This window comes from Cyprinodon tularosa, unplaced genomic scaffold (assembly GCF_016077235.1).
Source record: "Cyprinodon tularosa strain WSP-4 unplaced genomic scaffold, ASM1607723v1 ctg87, whole genome shotgun sequence".
Taxonomy (NCBI): Eukaryota; Metazoa; Chordata; class Actinopteri; order Cyprinodontiformes; family Cyprinodontidae; genus Cyprinodon; species Cyprinodon tularosa.
Genome location: NW_024039640.1, coordinates 2,420,674 through 2,439,421, shown reverse-complemented (window position 1 = coordinate 2,439,421; position 18,748 = coordinate 2,420,674). Strand labels below are relative to the sequence as shown.

At 37.4% G+C, this 18,748-nt stretch overlaps 1 protein-coding gene across 1 annotated transcript; it reads right to left on the bottom strand.

The window, feature by feature from the left end:
• Window positions 1-250: 250 nt before the first annotated feature.
• On the bottom strand, window positions 251-17,281 carry LOC119775387 (TRPM8 channel-associated factor homolog). Its single transcript, XM_038273356.1, has 13 exons — window positions 17,252-17,281; window positions 16,638-16,745; window positions 15,754-16,532; window positions 15,161-15,377; window positions 14,759-15,050; window positions 12,666-12,967; window positions 12,331-12,505; window positions 9,190-9,284; window positions 6,383-6,593; window positions 3,856-4,092; window positions 3,529-3,752; window positions 3,287-3,400; window positions 251-925 (listed from the first exon to the last, which is right to left on the bottom strand). The coding sequence occupies exons 3-13, from the start codon at window positions 16,398-16,400 to the stop codon at window positions 692-694; spliced, it is 2,748 nt and encodes a 915-aa protein (XP_038129284.1). The 5' UTR covers window positions 16,401-16,532; window positions 16,638-16,745; window positions 17,252-17,281; the 3' UTR covers window positions 251-691.
• Between the last annotated feature and the right edge of the window lie 1,467 nt (window positions 17,282-18,748).

Below are 18,748 nucleotides of genomic sequence, written 5' to 3'. Positions count from 1 at the left end.
GGTAAACGTGCTTCGTGAAACGGACCCCAGGTCTCAGACTTTTTTCCAAAGAAAAAAATCTATATAAGTTATATATATTTTACATGGTTATATAATATAACCATGTAAAAGTAGAGGACTCTTATCAGCCTTTGTTGCAGGTAGAGGACATACCTTTTAACTGGAGTAGAAAGTTTTCGATTCTGGACAGGGGCTGTGCAATTCAAAAACATATGCATATCTTGATTTTTACTTTAAAAAAGAAAAAAGATTTATTTATATGTTTGGCACCCTTTTATTTTTTGTATGCAAAACTAAAACCTTAGATTTTGAGTTTACACCAAATTCCAGTTCTCACTGCAATGAATCAGAAGTAGGAGTGTAATAAGTAAACAGACAATTCATGGTTCAACAAACAGATTATTAGAAACAATCCATAGATTATAGCTAATATAAACTGCAATAACTCCTGAGATAACCAAAGACTTCATTTATGCTACTAATCTCCAAAAGTTAAGATAAAGTTTTACATAATTAAATATTTTGTATTCTATCCCCTTCTTCCCTGGAAAACTATAACGCTAGAATAGAAAGTGCATGCATCTCCTATATTGCATGAATAAAAGTCAAAAGACAGATAAAAGCCCATCTTAGGAACTGGTCCTCGTAACAATGTCAGTGCTCGTAACGGATGAGCTGCTATGTAGAGATGTTAGACCATTGGATGATCTGTCCAGGCGGGCAGGCTGGATAGTTTCTGTTCAGTAGCCTGTTCAATAGGCCACCCCCAGGCTTTGAAGAATCCAGTCAGGTTCATCCCCACAGCCTTGGAGAACGTCTCAGCATAGACGTTCATCTTCTCTGGGTTGCCTTTAGGGAACTTGTCCATCTTATGATAGGCTGCAAACACTTTCTTAAGCGCGTCCCAGCCAAACTTTTCCTGAAGCTAGAAACATCAAAACACAAAGCGTTAGTGAACCATTTAAGCAACTAGCCTCGTGAGACCATCCTGATCTCGCAAGCTTTCAAGGTTTCACTGGCAAATCAGTCTGGAGACTCTCCATTAAAGAAAATTTGGAGCCGTTCACCAAACGAACGTCCAATCAGCGTTGGCTTTTAGGCGGGTTGAGGTGTGACGCAACGAGAAGCGTGACAGTTCAGTCTAAAGAACATGGCGGCTTCAGCCGATCAAACTAGCGTTAGCGTGGCTATCGAGCAAGTTTTATCGGAATTACAGAGTATTTCTTCACTGAAAGAAGAGCAAAACACTGCTCTGGAGGCTTTTCTCAGAGGAAAAGATGTTTTTGCTCTTCTTCCGACTGGTTTCAGCAAGAGTTTGATCTTGTGGTTGTGTTTTCGTCGTCGCTCTGTTAGTACGCCATATGTTTCGTTGATCCGAATGGTTTATTTGGCCCGTCTATCACCAACATAGGCCAATCAGCTAACCAGTATTGTCGCCCCTTCCCAAAATTACTTCAACGGAAGGTTTCCAGATGGATATCCGGAGCAAATCCATCTGGCGGAGTCAGGTTCATAATCAACATGATTTCTGATCAAGGAAACTTACTGTATGTAGTTTTCTGTTAGGTTAAAGTGCAACTCTTTCTGTAGATATAGGCTGTGTCCAAACATCCACTCTAATCACTATATAGTTCACTATATACACTGCCAAAAATTGAAATCTCAATAAGTTATTTTTTCTTAAAATAAGTGTGTTTTTCCTTGATTTCAGGAGGTAAGCAGAGATGGCAAAAGTACTGACTTTCCGTACTTGAGTAAAAGTACAGATACTTGTGTTAAAAAATACTCTGGTAAAAGTGGAAGTACTGATTAGACTTCTTTAGTCAAGTAAAAGTAACAAAGTACAGGCTTGTAAATTTACTTAAAGTCTAAAAGTAAAAGTAGAAACCGCTTTTTTCATGCCGTTGCCTACATTTTAAATGGATGTCTGCCAATAGGACTAGATCTCCGTTGTGTTCATTTTCAATCGTCTCGTCGTCCATGCTACTATGCTAACGCCACCGCCACCAAGCTGCAATGATTTGCCGCCAATGAATACCGCCGAATCTGTCGATTCATCTTGTAGTGGTGCGCCAAATGCAACGTAGATTCCCATCCAATTAGATTGAATTTGGTATTGATGACGTGAAAAATAATAACGGTAACTCCATTGAAATGATTCAAAACTAAAGTAATGAGCCAATTTTTTAAAATGTAAGGAGTAGAAAGTACAGATATTTGTGTAAAAATGTAAGGAGTAGAAGTAAAAAGTCGCCATAAAAATAAGTAGTAAAGTAAAGTAAAAATATCAGAAAAATCTACTTGAGTACAGTAACGAAGTATTTATACTTCGTTACTTCCCATCTCTGGAGGTAAGTAAGACACTTTGCCAATGGAACAAGACAATTTCCTTTTAAAATAAGAAAAAACTATTTTATCGTCTTATTTCAAGTAAATATTATCTAACTATCTTATTTTAAGAGTAAAACTACTCATTCCATTGGCAAATCATCTTGTTTACCTGCTCAAATTAAGACTAAATATACTTAATTTAAGCAATTTTTAACTTATTTCTGGATTGTTTTTGCAGTGTAGTGATCACGCCACTTTAAATGAGTGTCCGAACCTCTTGTGGACGAGAAACTAGTGGACTTGAAATTTCCCACAATGTAACTTGAAAAGTGGTGATCAGCCATGGTCACTAGACGAGCAGATATAAAGCCATGGCCAAAAGTTTTGAGAATGATTCAAATGTTAATATTTACAGTGTCTACTTCTTCAGTTTTTATAACAACAATTTGCATATACTCCAGATTGTTATAAAGAGTGATCAGCTTAACAGCAATTAATTGCAAAGTCAATATTTGCAGAGAAAATGAACTTTATCCCCCAAAACACATTTCTAGGTCATTTAAAAAAGGTTTTCTTTAATCCAACTGTTTTTAATATTCTTTTTTTGTTTATGCATTTTTTATTTATTTATTTTTTTTCCTACTTGCTTTGATTCTGTTTTATCTTCCTGTATTTTAATCATGTAACGCACTTTGCTTTGTCTTTGTACTGAAGTGTGCTATAGAAATAAATTTGCCTTGTCTTAAAAAAGGTTGAGGAGAACTGCAATGAAGCGAAATTCTTGCTCCGGGTTTGAATTGAAAACCCCTCGCTCTCCACTCTGCCCACATGCTCTGGTTTGGCTGGTCTCTTAACTAGTTAACTGTAAAGTCCAACATATAGTCCCCACTCTATATAGTGATTGAGGGATTTAATGGTTAAGGCGGACGTTCGGACACAGCTCTAATTCTCTTACCTGTATGTACGTCTCCAGGGCCGTCCACACGCTCCACTTGCTGAGTTGCCTGCCTTCTTTGATATAGTCCCCAGTTCGTTCATTTCGTTTTTCCAATGACATTGCTGGATGAGCCTGTAATACAACCAGAGTAGAAAAAAATAAACAGTGCAAATAAATAAACATCGTTAGCAAAAGAGTTTGATTTAGAGTTTGGTTAATGCAAATAAATATCACTGTTTTAGGTACTCATTTTTTTATACCTTGTCCCTGTTGATCCCAAAAACGTTTTCATGCACATAAACAGACCACAGGTTACATGTGGCCTCTGTGGTGTGAGATGGGAACTCCCAGCAGCCTCGCTGTTGGTTGTGTCCCAGTTCATGGATGGGTCCCCACATGCCTTTGGTCTTAGCATTTTTAACATTAATCAAGGCCTCTGCGGAACCTTTATGAGCCATTACAGGATAACCTGCATGCATCCAACCTGAACAGGAAAAAAAAAAGCTTATAAAAGCACGCAGTTCCACGGCACTGTTTAGGAGATTCATCAGGATAAAAATTATCTGTGAAACCAGAAAATTACCAACCATGAGAAATCTGAATGTCGGCAACAAAGCGCTCTTTACGAGGGAATTTGTGGGGTTTGGCAGCCAGGTCAGCGATGGCCTTCATGATGTCATTCCAGAAAGCTGCCAACTCATCAGGATTCTCCAGCTCTCTAACCGCGTCTGAAGGTACGGTGAGGATGATGTTATCAAACTCCAGCTCCGCCCAAGGGGAAGGAGCCGAGCGCAACAACGACCAGTCAGTGTTTGTTGTTACACCTGAAAGGTAAAGGGCAGGAGGATTTATTAAAATTGAGCAATGAAGCAACATATTCTGATTCAGTAAGATAATTTATGACAGGGAAAAAATGACTGCATATGACTGCTGAGAAATGAATTTGTCTCAGACATTGCAGCTGCTTTTGAGTTAAGAGTTATTAAAAACTAAAAGTATTTGCTCTCAACAGTCGCTCCTTATCTAACAAGCCAAAAAAACTCTGTTTACATTTCATAAATGAAAGAGCGAAATAATAAAGCACACTGACTACTCCCTGGCTTCATAATGTTCTTTCTTTCCATTGTTTATTTTCTTTATTTCTGTCGCACTAATGACATCATCAAGGCTAAAGGCCTGAAGACGGCAGTTGAGTACAACTTTTTAATCTCTGATCCTATTTTTTTCCCTGTCAAACCGACTGCATATAAGGAGGCTCTGACTAGGCAGGGTTAGCAGATCTGTGCAGTTTTTGTTCACTTCTGTCTCTTTGCTATAAACAAATTATAACAATTTCCCAGATTTGACTTGGACAGATTAGGAAAAGTTATTAACCCTTTAAAGCCTGATCCAAGAATAAAACAAAACAGAAAACTACTTTTTTTTGGTTTGAAGTCCTTATTTGCCCTTTTAACAAAATATGTAAAAAGAAAAAAAAACAGAAATACATTTTTGATATTAATAATTTATTACTATGCGATAAGTCAAGATTATTTTTTGTGTAGACTTCTGCCCTCTGTTATCAGGTATTTCTGATTGTGTACAATAGGATTTTGAGCAAAGTTTTTACCATTAAATTATGCAAAAGGTGTCAGACGCAAAACATTTCAGAAACCGTATGTATCAAATATGATACATTTGGCATTATAGGGTTAATAAAAACACTGGCGCATTTTAAACAGCAAAGCCCAACTTAACGAGTCTGTGCAGCATCTCAAACCAGATCAGATAGAGAATCTTTATACGCCTATATTAAATACAAAATTAGATTTACGTCAAAAGAAAAGAAACACATCAATTAGTGCAGTAGAACGGTTTATATGCTGATTGAGGCGGTGAGAGGGGATTCCCAAAGAGAGATGTGAAGCTGATTGAAGTTTTTCCTTTCTTTTTTTCCCATTAAGATGTGTGAGAGATACGCCGCTCTTACCGGCACTGAACACCACTCATTATTTTGTTTTTCCTGAAGTTTTTATTTTTATTTTTTTTTAGGATATTGATAAACTGCACTTTCTGTCCCTCTTTGTTTTTGCAAAGCCCAAAGACCATCTACTTTATTCATTTTCTGTTCTCCTGAATTTCAATCATAGGTAAAGTATTCTTTTTTATTCTTTTTCATTTTATTCATTATTTTTGCACGAGACTCTGGGACTTGCTATATATGCTCATTGCAACTCTAAATCTCCCCGTGCGATTATTAGATTTTATTTTGTCCTTCCACAGAGTGGATGTATTTTACTTTGTAACCACGTCTCTCTCTTCCTGACAGCCCCATGAATTTCCCACTGATGGTTTCACTGTGGGGAGACAGAGGCCACGCAGCTGCCAGTTAGGCGTTAGACCCAACTTTTTTTGCCAGTTGGAAACGAGCCAAAAGCCAATTGTTTGTGGGTCGACCTATGTTTGAAAAACTTGGGTTAAAACTTCCCATTTTCAATGGGAAAGAGGATATAGCATAGTTGTTGTTTGATTTCCAAGCAGTCCCTGATCCACTAGACTGCATAAACTACGCCCTCAGCTTTGGTCTTCTGTCTTTGGGATGAACCTTTTTGTTGTCTGAATTGTTGGTTGGTTTTTAATTCACTGGTATGTTATGTGTACAGAAAAATCTCCTTAATTTCATTTATAGAAGGATGGATGGAGTTTGCAGAACAAAGCCATAATGCTCGACTTGAGAAAGATGGGCTTCTTCTTAAAACTTAGACAATAATACTGAAGTGTTACACTGCCCGGCAAGATATGTTTAGACATAAAAAAATCATTTAATAAAAGGTGTTGGCACCATTGGTTTTTGATCCTCATTTTATGTTTTGCTTTATCCGATTTGGTCTGAACCTATTTTATATTCTCTTCTCTCTTTGCATATTTCTATCATTATTATTACCGTTTATAAGCATGTTGGTTCCTGATTTTGTGGTTTTGGAGTGAACTTTTACAACTAAATTATACTGTACAGAATTTCACCACTGAATTATGCACCGGTGCTGAGGTCAGTGTTAAATATGTCGATTAATATCTACTGACTAAATCAGAAGACTCTTCATTAAAAATCCATAATTCTGCCACCAAACTCACCTGATTTATAATAGGGTGAAGGAACAGCCATCTGCACAACAACCTCCAACCCTTGTGCCTCTGTTTTGGGTGGAGCCACAAGGTAAATGAGTCCTCCCCACAGGTTCCACACTTGTGTCATTTCAGAGATGACAGGAAAGCGTACATGGACGTGTGGAGCTCTCTTCAACTCTGCAGCGTTCAGGCCATCCGTTTGACAGCCGATCTGAATCTGTGTGTAAAATGAAAACAAGATAAAGCTATGAAACATGTAAGCCTCAGGTTGAACTCATAAAGATGCAGTAGCCTTCCTTAACTAGCCAATTAGAATGAAAAAAAATAATAATAAAAATAACCCTGCTGTTGCAGTGGTGTAGGTTGGGTGGACAGACGGGGCAGGGGGCAGTTACCAATATTAATTAACCAGAGTTTTCTCTGGTTCTTTGGAGCACAATCACAGTGCAAAGATTCTCATTTACCTGTTTAATTGTACTGTCAATCACTTTCACACATTTAATTATTTTCGAACCAGAAAGCCAGGTGTTTTTTCTGGAAAATAAACAAGGTTTTAAACAGCAGTCACCATGGCAACACTAGCTGAAAATGCTAAAAGGCTAGAGAGGTTCATCAACAGCTGACTATCATGTTTAGTTCACCGGTTTATATCAGATTTCCAGTTAGGTTAAGGTAAATCTATTAAATTCAAAATGTCATTTTTTTTTCCATTAAAGTTCACATTTAATATTTATTTATTATTTGAGTGATTCATTGTCTGATTGATTGATACAGCAAAGACAACAACTGGCTAAGCACCAAAGCACTAAAGCATAAATACACAAGAACAACAATAAAAAATGCCCTTCCACTACACAGCAGTTAAACCCTGTCTAACCCTAAGCTTAAACTCCTCACACCTCACACCGCCTCCAGAACCCTCCGCTCCACCACCTCCACCCACCGACTGCACCAGCCAAGAGTCAAGCTCTGCACAATGGGCCTTCCAGGCAGTTGCCCCACAACTCTGGAATGGCCTCCCAGAGTCCCTTAGGGTCCCACAGATTGTGGAGGCGTTCAAGAAAGGCCTCAAGACATTTTTATTTAAAATGGCCTTTGAACATTAGTTAGTATTTTATCTGTGTGGTTTTATGGTTATTTTACTGTTTTGTTTTTACTACGTATGTTATTTTATTGTAATGTCTCATTTTAACTATGTATGCTGTTTTTATTGTACGGTTTTGTTTTAACTATGAATTTTGTAGCACTTTGAGATTTTTTTTTAAATGTAAAGTGCAATACAAATAAAATGTATTATTATTATTATTAAACTAACAGATTCTCTGGTCAGAAGTTAAACAAAGGTCTAAAGGGAGCTTTAGAAAAGGCCAGATCATCCCAGTCCTTTAAGCTAGTTTAACCTCAGAGATCTTTAATGTACAGGAAGACTCAGGAGTTCAAATAAATACGTGAGGCTATTTTATTTTTTATAATAAAAATGTATTATTTAACGCTTTAAAAATGAACATTATAAATGTACAGGAAGCCAGTAGAAAAAGAAACTTGCTCACATAGAGAGCTGTTTGTTAGAAGATGGGCAGCTGTATTCTAGACAAGCTCAAGTTGTCTTACAGAAGACTGAAGGACACTAAAATAAAGTCAATCTAAATCTGACATGAATGGCCTTATCTCAGTCAATGCAAAGGATTTAACTTTAGTCAGCAAACACAGATGATAAAAGCTGGATTGGAATACTGAGTTGATTTGTTTATAAAAGTTAGTCCTCAATGCGTTTTTTGCACCATGTTTTTTTCCCCTCCCACAGTGCTTATATTCGATCACTGCAGCACTTTATGACATGGAAATGTTAATTTACTGTTGCTCTGCTTTTAACTATGGTAGCTTCATCTGGTCTGGTCCTGTTTGGCTGTGACTCCATCCTGGAGAGAAATATCAGCTGTGCTGCTGCCATCAACACCTTTGTTTCTAGATGTTGGAGCTGTCCATGTTTTACAGTGTAGTCCTGTTTCTCTGATTGTGACTAACTGGATGTGCTCTTTTCGTCTTCTGATGAGGGAGCTGGCTCGGAGCTCGTCTGCCTGGCTGTGTGTTTCCTGGATGGGGCCGCCTGCGTTGCTGGTTGACAAGTTCATTTTGTATCTCTGCTTCTTTCTGTATGTCTGCTTCTGTCTCCTTGAACCCCAGTCGACCTCGGCAGATGGCCGCTCACACCGAGTCTGGTTCTGCAGGAGGTTTTTTCCTGTTAAAAGGGAGTTTTTCCTCTCCACTGTCACTACAAACATGTTTGGTGTGAGGGATTGGCTTCAAGTCAAAGAGTTGATGCAATCAACTGATTTTCCTTTGAATCAATCAATTTGACTGTATGATCTGGTTTAATTGTCTCTGTAAAGTGAATTGCAAAGCTGTACTAAACGAAATGTCATTTTGTACACACTCTGTGTACACAAAGTTGTCTTAAGTCTGGTCAAATATTACATCCAGATTTCTAACAGTTTAGCTTAACTTAAAAGCCACTGATTTCTGTGGTAGTAATATGAACACTTTTTAATTTCCTCTACTGAAGGAACCTGATTAATAAAAAGTTTTCATTTTTAAATTAATCAAAACATTATTATGTCTGAAATAACTGTTTTCTTTTTGCCATTTTAACCACACCCAAGTGTAAATAAAAGTTTATGTACAATTATGTCATGTTTTGTGTTAATACACATAAAGGTAAACAAAAAATGAGATTTTATCATTTCATCCCTCTGGTAGAGCTGAAAATACTCAAAACAACTTAGAAGTACTGCATTTTATGTGAATTAGAATACCTGCCACTTTTTGTTGATGATCTCTGCTGGTATGGCCACAAATGTCTTCATACCAGGAGCGAGATAGAGACCCGTGCTGATCCACTCCTCCCTTTCTAATAAACACAAAAGGTCATAATTAGCAAACAGCTTTAAGGTAGGAAAACGTACGACAAAGCATAGAAATGATCCATTTTGACCCAGTGATGAACCAAACTGCTGCATTTTCAGCTGAGAGAGTAGCTGCCATGCATCTAACCAACCTATCAGAGCATTGGCTAAATACTTAGAACAGATCAATATAGGGATGCGCCATAATTTTTCCGACTAAATAATAACAAAACTGAGGTAATATTCAGACCAAAGGAGGAGAGATCCAGACTTAGCTCACAGCTTGAGCTACGACAGCTAGAAACCACTGATTATGGCTGAAATTTGGGTGTCATGATGGACTCGGACCTGAACTTTCAGAGGCTCACCTGAAGAACATTTCCAGGGTTAAAAGACTAATGTCCAAGCAGGATCTAGAAAAACACATTCATGCATTTATTTTTAGTAGGACTAATAACTGCAACAGCGTCTTCATAGGTTTGCCTAAAAAGACAGCTGCAGCTGATCCAAAACGCTGCTGCTCGTGTCCTCACTAGAACTAAGAAAGTAGAGCACATCAGCTTGTTTTCTGAAGTCCTTCCATTGGCTCCCTGTAGCTCAGAGAATAGACTTTAAAATCATTCGGTTAGTCTATAAATCCCTGAAGGGATCAGCAGTTTACAGGTTCCTGGTGTGTATATGCATTAGGTGTGGAACGGTTCACAAAATCCACGGTTTGGTTCGCGGTTTTTGGTTCGGTTTGGTATATGTTTAGTGTTACACCGAAAAAGAAAAAAATTAATAAAAATTATAAAAATTTATGAAATTAATGAAAAAAAAAAATGTTTATGAATTGTAATTATTTTTAATGATCCGCGGAAACCCTGGATCATTTCCGCATGTTTTGCTGCTTTGAATGTTATCATCTGGCGCATGCCCTCTACGATCTCCAAGGAACTCAGAGCAGAGCGGACGGGAGCCACAGTGGAGGCTGTAGGCTTTGCTTTGTGCAGGCGGTCTGGAGCGCACCGGGGCGGAGTGGAGCGCTGATGGAGTATGTGGGATTTCGGGGTTAGCATGACATGTTGGTCGTGTTGCTGTTAGCATAAACAAAACGTGTTGCACAATGCTTGCACTCTGTTGCACTTTTATCCAAAACTTTCTTTCCGCCGTCATCGTAGGTCACTCTAAATGCAAAGTGGTCCCATACAGCAGACCTATAAAGTGCTGCTGGCGCGTCTTCCAACTCCTGTTCTTTCCCACTCGCCATACCCACACAATTCTCCACAACAACTGATTTTTTTCTGCTACATCCGGCTACGCTGCTTCGCTTCTTCTTCTTGTTGTTTACTACTGGTGGTTGGCTTTAGTCGCAGTACCGCCACCTTCTGCTCTGGAGTGTAAACGCTTCGCCTATGAGAAAAAGGAGCAGCGCATGAACCGAACGCAACACACACGAATTGAACCGAGACAGTCGAACCGAACGGTTCTGACGGTTTTTATAAAATGTTCCATCCCTAATATGCATGCATCAGATAATGAACTCAAGCCTACATTACTGTGTTAACATGCTTTTCAATCCTTCCTGCACATTCTTTTCAAACTAAACTTTGGTTTTTGGGAAGACAACGCTTTTGGGTCGTTTTCTTCGAATGTAGGTGATGTTTGAGTGATTATGCGAATAAAATGATACAGAAACACAGGTACAATAGCGCTTTCTAGCTTGTTTGTCGTTTTGGTAACTACGTCAAAATTACCGCTAGGTGGACAAAAATCACACCACCCGACTTTTTCAAATCACGCAAGAATGTGTACAAAACAACAAAAATGGCGCCGGCAACGCTTCTGGGTCGTTTTCATCAAATGTCGGTGATTTTAAAGAAATTTTAAGTGATAAATAATTTTTTTCTGCGATCATTGCATTTGCCCGCCGGTCAAGTGCAATGAAATTTGTACTCTCCCAACAATAAAAACTACTTGCCCCGGGAGATCGGGCGATGGTTAACATCGAGCCCTGAACTAGAACCAAACATGTAGAAGCATCATTTAGTTTCTATGTTCCACTGATCTGGAACCAACTCCCATAGGACTGTTAAAGTGCCTTAAAGCCTGAGTTCTTTAAATCAAAGTTAAAAACCCATTTGTTTAGAGCCGGCTTTGACTGTTGAAGCTAAACTGCTAACTGAGGTATTATTAGTTTAAGGTTTTTTTAATTTGCTTTCCTATCTGCTTTTATTGTTTTTTCTAGCTCTACTTGCTTGTATTTATTTGTCTTCTATTTTATTGTTTAATTCATGTAAAGTACTTTGTATTATCTTTGGACTGAATTGTACTGTACAAATAAACCCCCAACATATTAACTAAATGGAGCAAATAATATGCTGCAGTAGCAAAAATGAGATTAATTCATGACCAAACACCTTAATATCTGCAGTGGGGGATTACTGCAGACCTATATGATGCCAGGGAGGTGGAAAACACCTTTACTGTGATTTTATCTCAGCATTAGTGGGTCACAGCTTTCCAAAAAACTACATCCCCAACTTTCTCTAGCTTAAACCTACTGCCAATGGTGAATGTTTATGTCAACATCTCTGTTTCTTAAATCAAAAATATTGATGTATATCATCTGCATTGAAATTATACCATATTATCCATATTAGGAAATAATATACAAAATAAATAGAATTGGTCCCCGGAAGCAACTACTATATAACATCATGAAAGAGATATGAACTAACTTTAAGGTAGAAAATAATCCAGTCTATTGCCCCACCTGATATGCCCATTCATTCAAAATAACCTATTTATCAGGATGAGGTGATCTGTTCTATTAAAGGCAGAGACAATTTTAAGGAGAACACAACAGGGTAGTTTTAGTAAAAACGTTTTCCTTTACTCAGAAACAAGCTCTAATCTCTCTAGTTTCTATAAAGGCGTGTCCAGACTTTGATTGGATAAAGACTTTTTAGATTTTACCAATATCCCCTTAAAGGCCATAGAATTTGCCTCATAAGACAAACATGATTTTGGTTTAACTGGAGGGTACAATAAAATAAAAATAAAAGAAACCTGCTGTGTTGACATCCAGCTTGACCCTGTGGTTGTAGACAACTGGTAACAGTGGATTATCCTTGATGAGGTAAGGCAGGAGGGCGTCTGGATCTGGGCAGTGTTTATAAACCTCCGTCCCAACTTTAAGAAGTACGTGATCTTTGGGACTTTTGACGGGGCATTTCTCACTCACCTTAGATAGGACAAAATAACAAAAATGAGAAATTATGGTATTATGGTGTAAATATGATGTTAACTGGTTCAAGTAAAAAAAAATATATATATATATATATATGTTTTTGCTGTTTTATAAAGACTTGATAAATTCTAAAAACCTGTCCATTTGTGCTCACCTGTGGCATGCCAGACTTTTTTAAGATGTCCGTGAGTGTTGCCACCACCTGAGAGTAGTGGCAGCAGTCATAAGCCTTCATGTTCAAGTAGACGGAGCAGTCATTGCCCAGCTTTTTCATGAACTCCTCCTCTTGCTTGCTGAGTTTTTCATCCAACGTTACATGCTTCGCAAAGCGGTGGAGAAGGTGACGGAAATGGTATGTATCTTTCAGGGCCTGGCTGGGATCGGGAACCTTGTGTGAACCTGCATTAATAGTCGACTTCAACAGGCTCAGCCCCATTTGGTTTATTATTTTGTTTCCTGAAAGAGTCAGAAGAAGTCAGTGAAACACAGAGACAAAAAACAGCATAAATTATCTAATCTTAATGTTTTGGGGCTGAGGACAGCAAAAACATGCAGATGAGGCGTATAAAGGACATGTGCACATTCTCAGTAAAATAAGATCCAACTATAAAAAGAAGGAGCGACATTTAAAATGAGGGTTCCCTCATTCTATGCTGTAGCTTTTTCCCCCAATTACAGAAGGTTTCAGTTTCACTGCAGATTTCTTTCGGTTAGGAAATTAGAATAAAACCTGAAGGCTTCTTCCAGTTTTACTGCTTCTCCTTTCCATCTACCTGCAGACCACTGACGAAACGCTCAGATTAAATTTTTACTCCTTCACTAAAAGGGTTAGGGTAGGGTTGTTTATCATTATTATGATTCTTCACTCTATAAATCAACAAAACAGTTGGTTAGTTTGGTTTTAAAATAATCTCACAACATAATTCAAAAACATTAAAAGTTTTCAAAACTAATATTGTTGCAATAGCTGATGATATAAGTTCATATTACTAAAAAAGTTAGAAGCAAGTGTTCTTGCTGCAGGTAGATGAAGAGAAGTGATAGACCGAAATGACCCCAAGGAGCCTTTGGTCTAGCCTTCCAAAGATACAATAAGATAAAAGAGTTATAAAAAATGAAATTTAAAAAAAAGAAAATAGTACTAATTTGCATTAGAATCATAGCATCTTTACTTGCAGCCTGAAGAGACATAATCATCAAAAGGTTATAATGTCAGTTACTGTTTTCAGTAACATTTTTGTGCTACTGACAATTTTATTGTATTTATTTTATGTATTAATTTAAGCTGTAATAGATTTTTTTCCCATATAATTATGCGTCTTCTAAAGCAGTGATATCCAATCAGGGGAACTCCGACCCCTAGTGGTCCAAGAGTGCATTGCAAGGGATAAATTTAAATATTTTATTTCTTAAGGAAGTACAATAAAATAGGGCTGGTATCTGTTCTGCTTTGTGAGGACCCAACTGAAAAATAAAATAAGCTCTTATCAACCGTAAAGTAAGTTTTTCTTATATGTCTGAATTCACCTTCAGCTTTGAGACACATCATAACAGAGCAGAGGAACGGGCTAGAAGTAATGAACTGTCTGGTATCAGCTGTTTTTCCACACGTGAGCTCAACAAAGCAGCTCAGGTATCATGAATAATGAAAATAAATTTAAAAATGTCTTACTATAGTTTTGGTTTAATATTTTGCTCCTAATTCCTTGTTTCTTAATGTGATTATAAAAGAGGTACTCAGAGGAGCTCCAGTTTTATAAAGGTAGATTTATCGTATTATTTTATTTTGTATTTATTTTGATTCCTTACCAACTTCCAGGCAAAACATTTATGTAGTGTTTTTTTTTTAATATGAGTTGGAAAGAATAAAATGTCAAATAATTCAATGCTCAAGTTAATTTTTTTTTTTTTAATTAAATACTAATCAGATGTGGTACATCCTACTTTTGAACAGTATCAATACTTTTGGCTGAGAGTGGTGCTCATGGTCAGTCAAAATGCCCAAAGGAGCAAACAAGTCAAAAAAAAAAAGGTTGGGAACCACGGTTTTAAAGTATATTTATCTTGCAATTCCTCTATTGTCCTCAAGGTGTCATCATCACCAATCTAAACATCCCTCCATTATTGGTTTCTTCTCTATCTTAAGTCTTTTGCATACTTGGTTTCTATCCCTATCAGAGCCACCAGAAATGTATTTGGTTTCAATTTTTTTCAATTATTTTCTAATGATTTATTAAGGTTTATTACCTCCAAAATCTGTGAAAGTGTTTAGTTCACCGTGTGTCTGTGCCCACCACCAGACATGTCCCCCAATCACAAGACCTCCTCCTTCTGCTACAAAGTTCTGGATCTCTTTCCAGTCCTCGTTGGGGTTTGACGGGGACACAAACACACTCAGGTCTTTCCTGAATCCTGTGTTCTCCGTTTTCAGACCTGAGTCTTCAGCTATCTTAATGCCATGTTTGACTGCTACGCCAATAACGCCCCTACGGCCTTCATCCAGCCAGTGAAAGGCGTTCTTCCAAAATGAAGCATTTTCCTGGGTTATGATCACATGTGAGAAGAGAAAGGCAAAAATGTCAACAACAAAAAAAATAAATGTAAGGGGGTTTTTTTGTTTTGTTTTTTTCATTTAATGAACTTTATTACCTCAGCGCTCAGAACACCTTCATGTCCAGTAACAATGACCCGACCTTGACCGTAGTAGGCTCCAGCCAGGAAGGCCTGTCCACCCCCTGTGGTAGCAATTGGGAACGCTAGAGGGCCATGAACCAGAACCTCTGAAGATACTGAACCCTTTGGAATAGCGAGCTCTGAAACACCGTGGAGTAAGAACTGCAAGTCGTCCTCAAAATCCTTCCCTAGTCTGTAGTTTAAAAGGGAAACAACTGATGAAGAATAATTAAAAATGACTCAGCAGATCAGATGTTTGACATTATTAAATTCAGAAAGGTGGCAGCAGCAAACCAATGGACTTTGGTAGGTTATCAGCTACTAACTAAACGTTTGCTAACATAAATTTTAACTCTTAGACATAATCATACGTATCTATCCATCTATGCCATACTTATGCAGAACATTTGTTTTCTATTTGTGAGTTTAGAAAAAAAACAATGTGAATTTGAAAACTATGTTTTTCAGAAAAATATCAATTTAAAAAGAAGGTTTGGATCTAAAATTTTTGATTAAAGTTGAAAACTTTTCTTATAGACTAAGATAGAAGAAGTAGAGTATATGCTCACGTTACAGCCATCCAGGAGGCTGGGATCTGTGGGTAGACTGGGAGGTGTTCAACTTCACCCGGATTCTTGGAAAAGTAAATCCCTGCAACTCCTGACACCTTGTTTCCATCAAAGTGATGTAATGTATCCTCCTTAGGGTGATCTGCAGCCCAGCTCCATGCCTGACCCGCTATCAGCACCCCTCCTCCTGCTTTCAGAAAGTCCACCAAGTCTTTTGGGTCAGCACCGACGTTGTATACATCAGTCACGTAAACACCAGACTGCAGATTCCTGCTAAAGCTGCCGACCACTTCTACTTGGAAGGTTGACTTGCTGAGGTTATCGCTAAGCGCCTTTACATTTTTATGCACAGCTACAGTGGGGTTGCTTGACCCGTCGCCCCTCAGCCAGATCAGGGCGTTCTCCACCAGAGCAGGAAAGGCTGTCAGGTAGGCCTCATGACCCAGAGCAACAATCCTTCCACAACCATACAGAGAGGCAGCCATCAGGACCTGACCTTTACTGTTCATGGCTAAAGGAAAGGCATGGTCGCCAATCAGCAACAGGTCGCTGGGAACATAGGGGCCACGGAAGTCCAGCTCTTTCAAACCTTTGGTCAGAGACATGTAGGCCTTCTCATGGTCGTTTTGGATGCTCTGGTTTGACATGGTGTAATCTAGGTATACTTGAAAGGTGGGTGAAAAATAATTAAATGCAGATTATTTTTGATTCAATGTTTCAAACACATCAAGTTTAGCCGCTTCTCTTCAGTCAATAACTTCAGAATCAGTCTGTCAGACCTAAAGAAGGAGAACAGATTAAAATATAATCCAGATTAATTGAAGTTGTGACAAGTTAAAACACAATAATGTAAATAAAGAAAATCTGTTTAACATTATGCATACCTGAGTGCTGACTTTGTAGATCCTCTGCTGTGAACAGGTGCTTCACAAATCACCAGCCTTCAGCAGAGAAGCAGGAATGTCAATAATAGCTGAGCAGGGAGTGACCATCTGAGGGAAAATAACAAAAAAGAGGAGGTACACCAAAGAGGACAACCCTCAACAAAAGATCAAGTAAAACCTGTTTCACACTTTGGACTAGGAAAGATGATAATAGAAACAATTCTGGCCAGGAAAATAAAGAAACACACCATGCAAAGGTGACTTTTTAGGGTTTTGTTTGGAAAGCGCTATCAAATCTGCAAAATGTTGTGGCTTTTAAAGAAAGCCAACTTACAAAACAAAGTGCAAAACTAGACAACCTTTTGAACGTGTGTGTAACGGTGGAAAAATACATGAGTATGATGATGTTTCTCGCTGTAAAAGCTTTCTTCTTTCCCACTATTTCCGCAAAGGAAGGCATTCTCATCTACGACACACCCGCAAAATATTCCACACATTCAATTGATGAGAGGAACTGACAAGTTTTAGTCTCTAAAGGACCGTGAATAAAAGCTAGATATTTGTAACAGAATTTACAGACGACATAAAATAGTTAAAACAGTTTTTAAACTTACAATTTATGTTTCGTTTTATCCGTGCCCGGTGCCCTTCCGGAACTAAATTGTTGAAGCGGCTTTTCTACACGAGCCTAATTCACAGAAGGAACACGAGTAAAGCGCTGCGAGCTCTATACTTTTTTTTGATTTATATATTTTTTTATTTATTTTTATTGAGCAAAAAACATTAATTTACTTTTCAAGTAGGAATCTCCACTTTTCTTTCTTACATAAATTGAGAAAATAACAGTTATATAAAGGAGATCAACTTGTGCAAGGCAGCAGAAATAAATAAATAAACAGGAGGCAATATTACAACCAATGGAAACATACGAAACCGTAAAAAAATTTGAATCAAAATAAAAGAGACAGACAAAAAAAAAATGAATTCAAATAAAAGAGACAGACTCATAATGCAACCAGACATTTCCTTGCATCATGTTAACTTTAGTATTTTGTTGAGTCAATACAGAAATGTTGACATGTCACTACATAGTTTTTGTATATGTCCATATTTGTCAGCTAACAGAGATAAGGATGAATAGAAGATAATGAGTTTGTGAACTGTTAAGTGCCTTGAGATGACATGTGTTGTGAATTGGTGCTATATAAATAAACTGATTCGAATTGAATTGAATGAAGGTTTTTGATTTTTCCATTTACATACATGCATATACCTTCTCATACTTATAACAATATTGACCATGTCAGATAAGTCCTTCAGAATGTCATTCTTGTATGTTAATATTTGATTAATCTCAAAAGGTGTTATATTATCTATTTTGTTACTTAACCAAATATGCAGGTTCTGCCAAAAGCGACCTGTGACTCTACACGAATAGAAGAGATGTTCAATAGTTTCTGGTTCTTCAAGGCAAAATATGCAGGCAGCCACCTCAAATCCAAATCTTTTCTTAAGAGTTTTTGCTGTTGGAAAATAACTATTAATAATTTTATATTGTATTTCTTTTACTTTGGAGTGGAATTTACCATTTTAAACATTTTAAATATTTTCCTACATTACCTGAATCTGAATGTTTGTCATTCCATTAAAATTCGGAAAGATTTTACATTTAAAGGCCGTCCCTATAAAATTATTGTTACATTTTTTATCTCTAATAGGCAATTGCTCAATTTTTAGTTCTGGCGAGTATATTTGTATATTTGACTGAGAGAGTGTGCTTCGTATTAGATGCAGCAGAGCAGCAGGTATTATTACCAGCTCTGTACTGTAAAAGGGGCAAAGTAAAGCTTGTTTAGAACTCCAAATATTGAATGGCCTTTTTTTTTTTTTTGAATAAAAAAATATATCATATATTCAATATATGTACCGTATGAGATTTGTCATTTAAAAAAACAACATTGCCATTTCTAACGTTTTAAAATGAATGAAAACTTGCATTAAAATAATACATTGATTTTCATTGGGTTATTGATATTGATATTTTACCCCTTAAAAGGGGTAAAAAAATATATATATGTGTATACTTTTGTTATAATAAGAGTCATGAATTT

Excerpts from the sequence above, each read along its gene's own strand:
- LOC119775387 (XM_038273356.1), bottom strand. The coding sequence starts at position 16,400 with ATGTCAAACCAGAGCATCCAAAACGACCATGAGAAGGCCTACATGTCT. Across the intron at positions 6,594-9,189 it reads TCATCAACAAAAAGTGGCAG|ATTCAGATCGGCTGTCAAAC; the intron begins GTATTCTAATTC and ends TTTTACACACAG. Across the intron at positions 3,401-3,528 it reads TTGGGATCAACAGGGACAAG|GCTCATCCAGCAATGTCATT; the intron begins GTATAAAAAAAT and ends GTTGTATTACAG.